Here is a 5,000-nt window from a genome sequence, read left to right as displayed (position 1 = left end):
CAGAAAGAGAAAGATGAAAACCAGCACAAGTGCAAAGACAAAAAGAATGATTAGATGGCGATGGATGACATGTATAGCAGCATGCGGTAAGTATATTTTTGATGTTTGTATCATACATCTAGAGATAACGACAAGACATCTCCAAGCAATAGCTTATTAAAAATAATGCACAATCAAGCGAGGGGGGCTCACTTCATAATTAGAGGTCAATGTTACAAATAAATCAAGCGTAAAGGTTCAGCTGATAGATTTGAACCTGGTGAAATGTTGTGTTTTATCCATCTAACCGGACCCTGCTTGACACCACCCGGAGAAACAAGTGAGAGAAAGAAAAAGGAGAGGTCGCAGTTGGGACGATGACTGACTACCCGGTTGAGATTGTGTGTGTGTGTGTGTGTGTGTGTGTGTGTGTGTGTGTGTGTCCTCGAGATCTGACCACACACACAAACACACGTAGCAGAGCCACCCACCCACACCCATGTTTCTACTGTTGCTTAATGTCAGTAAATTCAAGTAAAATCACAGGCTTTGCTTATCCCGTGCGAATGCGCCAGATGAAAATCAGACGTGGGTAGTTTATAATTCACACGAGGTCCCTAGATAGTACTTATCCCGTGTGAATAGGGCTTAACATTCAATTGTATCGACTAATCGATTAGTTGATAAATGCTGCATTTCATTTACCTCGGAACTCGGAGCTAGGAACGACATCATACCCGAGTTGAATGACGTCATACCCGAGTTGAATGACGTCATACCAGAGTTGAACGACGTCATACCCGAGTTGAACGACGTCACACCAGAGTTGAATGACGTCATACCAGAGTTGAACGACGTCATACCAGAGTTGAACGACGTCATACCAGAGTTGAACGACGTCATACCAGAGTTGAACGACGTCACACCCGAGTTGAATGACGTCATACCCGGTATGAATGACGTCATACCCGAGTTGAATGACATCATACCCGAGTTGAATGACATCATACCCGAGTTGAATGACGTCATACCCGAGTTGAATGACGTCATACCCGAGTTGAATGACGTCATACCCGAGTTGAACGACGTCATACCAGAGTTGAACGACGTCATACCAGAGTTGAACGACGTCATACCAGAGTTGAACGACGTCATACCAGAGTTGAACGACGTCATACCCGGTGTGAATGACGTCATACCCGAGTTGAATGACATCATACCCGAGTTGAATGCGTTCCATTTAAAAGTCAGATTTCCATTGTTTTCTTTAGCTCTAGCCCAGTTAGCTATTGTTAGCAATACCAGTTGATAACGATGCATTATGCCGTTTTTTGTGCGTGCAAACAGCGTAACAACATGTCCACCGATGCATGGACACCCAATGGACACGTCTGTGTCAACGACTGATTCAGTGAGACACAAATAAGACAGAAGTGCTTATATACCAGGGTTCATACGCATTTTAACCAATGCTTTCCATGACTTTTTGGCACATTTCCATGACTATGCGTTCCTGAAAATGTCAGTCGACATTCTCCAATAAGAATACTGATCAGTGTTAAAGTTCCCCCTCAGAGGTTTAACTATAAATGAATGATGTCTGTGGGTCATAGTGGGATTCTTAATATCTCTCCCCGAATACAACGCTGAGGTTAAGACCACCTGAAAATACATTTATTAATCACATGTTATTATGCTGTGATTATTTATGTTTCCAAAACCTTTCCAGGGCTGGAATTTGCATTTTTCAAATTCCATAATTTTTCCAGGTTGTTTCATAACGTATGAACCTTCAATATAACTTTATGTTACGGGCAGTCGTGGTGGATTTTGAACTCGGGCTACTGGGAGTGTTTACGACTTTGACCTCGTTAAAAAACGCGTTACGAGGTAAATGGAACGCGCCATTAATCGACAGATTTGTAAATCCGAGTTTCTCCACTAAGAGTCATGTTAAAGCACCACTTTAATTCTTGTGTTTACCAGAGATGTGCTCGTACGTTTCTTGGAAATAAGTCATTCAGCATGAAAACAGCACCAGACATGACTAATGGACTACAGAGATCTAAGTTGACTGAGACCAAAACCACCGATTAGTCCACTGATCCACTAACAGGGAGCAGCCCATAAGATTTAGTCTCAGGGTCAGATAGAGGTTTTGTCCGATGGTGTCTCTGTGTGAGTGATGGGTGAAGTTAGAGCTACTCACTGTGAGTGATGGGTGAAGTTAGAGCTACTCACTGTGAGTGATGGGTGAAGTTAGAGCTACTCACTGTGAGTGATGGGTGAAGTTAGAGCTACTCACTGAGAGTGATGGGTGAAGTTAGAGCTACTCACTGTGAGTGATGGGTGAAGTTAGAGCTACTCACTGTGAGTGATGGGTGAAGTTAGAGCTACTCACTGAGAGTGATGGGTGAAGTTAGAGCTACTCACTGAGAGTGATGGGTGAAGTTAGAGCTACTCACTGTGAGTGATGGGTGAAGTTAGACTACTCACTGAGAGTGATGGGTGAAGTTAGAGCTACTCACTGTGAGTGATGGGTGAAGTTAGAGCTACTCACTGTGAGTGATGGGTGAAGTTAGAGCTACTCACTGAGAGTGATGGGTGAAGTTAGAGCTACTCACTGTGAGTGATGGGGTGAAGTTAGACTACTCACTGTGAGTGATGGATGAAGTTAGAGCTACTCACTGTGAGTGATGGGTGAAGTTAGTGCTACTCACTGAGAGTGATGGGTGAAGTTAGAGCTACTCACTGTGAGTGATGGGTGAAGTTAGAGCTACTCACTGTGGTGATGGGTGAAGTTAGTGCTACTCACTGAGAGTGATGGGTGAAGTTAGAGCTACTCACTGTGAGTGATGGGTGAAGTTAGAGCTACTCACTGTGAGTGATGGGTGAAGTTAGAGCTACTCACTGTGAGTGATGGGTGAAGTTAGAGCTACTCACTGAGAGTGATGGGTGAAGTTAGAGCTACTCACTGTGAGTGATGGGTGAAGTTAGAGCTACTCACTGTGAGTGATGGATGAAGTTAGAGCTATTCACTGTGAGTGATGGGTGAAGTTAGAGCTATTCACTGTGAGTGATGGGTGAAGTTAGAGCTACTCACTGTGAGTGATGGATGAAGTTAGAGCTACTCACTGTGAGTGATGGGTGAAGTTAGAGCTACTCACTGAGAGTGATGGGTGAAGTTAGAGCTACTCACTGTGAGTGATGGGTGAAGTTAGACTACTCACTGAGAGTGATGGGTGAAGTTAGAGCTACTCACTGAGAGTGATGGGTGAAGTTAGAGCTACTCACTGTGAGTGATGGGTGAAGTTAGAGCTACTCACTGTGAGTGATGGGTGAAGTTAGAGCTACTCACTGTGAGTGATGGGTGAAGTTAGAGCTACTCACTGTGAGTGATGGGTGAAGTTAGAGCTACTCACTGAGAGTGATGGGTGAAGTTAGAGCTACTCACTGTGAGTGATGGGTGAAGTTAGACTACTCACTGTGAGTGATGGGTGAAGTTAGAGCTACTCACTGAGAGTGATGGGTGAAGTTAGAGCTACTCACTGAGAGTGATGGGTGAAGTTAGAGCTACTCACTGAGAGTGATGGGTGAAGTTAGAGCTACTCACTGTGAGTGATGGGTGAAGTTAGAGCTACTCACTGTGAGTGATGGGTGAAGTTAGAGCTACTCACTGTGAGTGATGGGTGAAGTTAGACTACTCACTGAGAGTGATGGGTGAAGTTAGAGCTACTCACTGTGAGTGATGGGTGAAGTTAGACTACTCACTGAGAGTGATGGGTGAAGTTAGAGCTACTCACTGTGAGTGATGGGTGAAGTTAGAGCTACTCACTGTGAGTGATGGGTGAAGTTAGAGCTACTCACTGAGAGTGATGGGTGAAGTTAGAGCTACTCACTGTGAGTGATGGGTGAAGTTAGAGCTACTCACTGTGAGTGATGGGTGAAGTTAGAGCTACTCACTGTGAGTGATGGGTGAAGTTAGAGCTACTCACTGAGAGTGATGGGTGAAGTTAGAGCTACTCACTGTGAGTGATGGGTGAAGTTAGAGCTACTCACTGTGAGTGATGGGTGAAGTTAGAGCTACTCACTGTGAGTGATGGGTGAAGTTAGACTACTCACTGAGAGTGATGGGTGAAGTTAGAGCTACTCACTGTGAGTGATGGGTGAAGTTAGAGCTACTCACTGTGAGTGATGGGTGAAGTTAGAGCTACTCACTGAGAGTGATGGGTGAAGTTAGAGCTACTCACTGTGAGTGATGGGTGAAGTTAGAGCTACTCACTGTGAGTGATGGGTGAAGTTAGAGCTACTCACTGTGAGTGATGGATGAAGTTAGACTACTCACTGTGAGTGATGGGTGAAGTTAGACTACTCACTGTGAGTGATGGGTGAAGTTAGAGCTACTCACTGAGAGTGATGGGTGAAGTTAGAGCTACTCACTGAGAGTGATGGGTGAAGTTAGAGCTACTCACTGAGAGTGATGGGTGAAGTTAGACTACTCACTGAGAGTGATGGGTGAAGTTAGAGCTACTCACTGTGAGTGATGGGTGAAGTTAGAGCTACTCACTGAGAGTGATGGTGAAGTTAGAGCTACTCACTGAGAGTGATGGGTGAAGTTAGAGGTACTCACTGAGAGTGATGGGTGAAGTTAGAGCTACTCACTGAGAGTGATGGGTGAAGTTAGAGCTACTCACTGAGAGTGATGGGTGAAGTTAGAGCTACTCACTGAGAGTGATGGGTGAAGTTAGAGCTACTCACTGAGAGTGATGGGTGAAGTTAGAGCTACTCACTGTGAGTGATGGGTGAAGTTAGAGCTACTCACTGTGAGTGATGGGTGAAGTTAGAGCTACTCACTGAGAGTGATGGGTGAAGTTAGAGCTACTCACTGAGAGTGATGGGTGAAGTTAGAGCTACTCACTGAGAGTGATGGGTGAAGTTAGAGCTACTCACTGAGAGTGATGGCGCACAGGTCCACGTTTCCGTGTTCGTCTTTAATGGTGACGGCCGGGACAAAGGGCTTC

General features: G+C 45.0%; 2 protein-coding genes across 2 annotated transcripts in view; both read right to left on the bottom strand.

Moving 5' to 3' along the window:
* Window positions 1-5,000, bottom strand: part of LOC114548719 (microfibril-associated glycoprotein 4-like) — a 94,338-nt gene that overhangs the window by 78,734 nt on the left and 10,604 nt on the right. The gene's annotated exons all lie outside the window — the stretch shown is intronic.
* si:ch211-207i20.2 (zinc finger protein 771) overlaps window positions 1-5,000 on the bottom strand; it is a 17,293-nt gene that overhangs the window by 6,556 nt on the left and 5,737 nt on the right. Inside the window, exon 4 of the mRNA XM_028568753.1 lies at window positions 4,930-5,000. This exon is cut by the window's right edge and continues 26 nt beyond it. Within this exon, the coding sequence (XP_028424554.1) occupies window positions 4,930-5,000 (71 nt within the window). The remainder of the gene's footprint in view (window positions 1-4,929) is intronic.

The sequence above is a fragment of the Perca flavescens genome, chromosome 21 (genome assembly GCF_004354835.1).
Source record: "Perca flavescens isolate YP-PL-M2 chromosome 21, PFLA_1.0, whole genome shotgun sequence".
Taxonomy (NCBI): domain Eukaryota; kingdom Metazoa; phylum Chordata; class Actinopteri; order Perciformes; family Percidae; genus Perca; species Perca flavescens.
The sequence above is the reverse complement of the archived record's forward strand: the minus strand, read 5'-3'. Positions and strand labels throughout refer to the sequence as shown.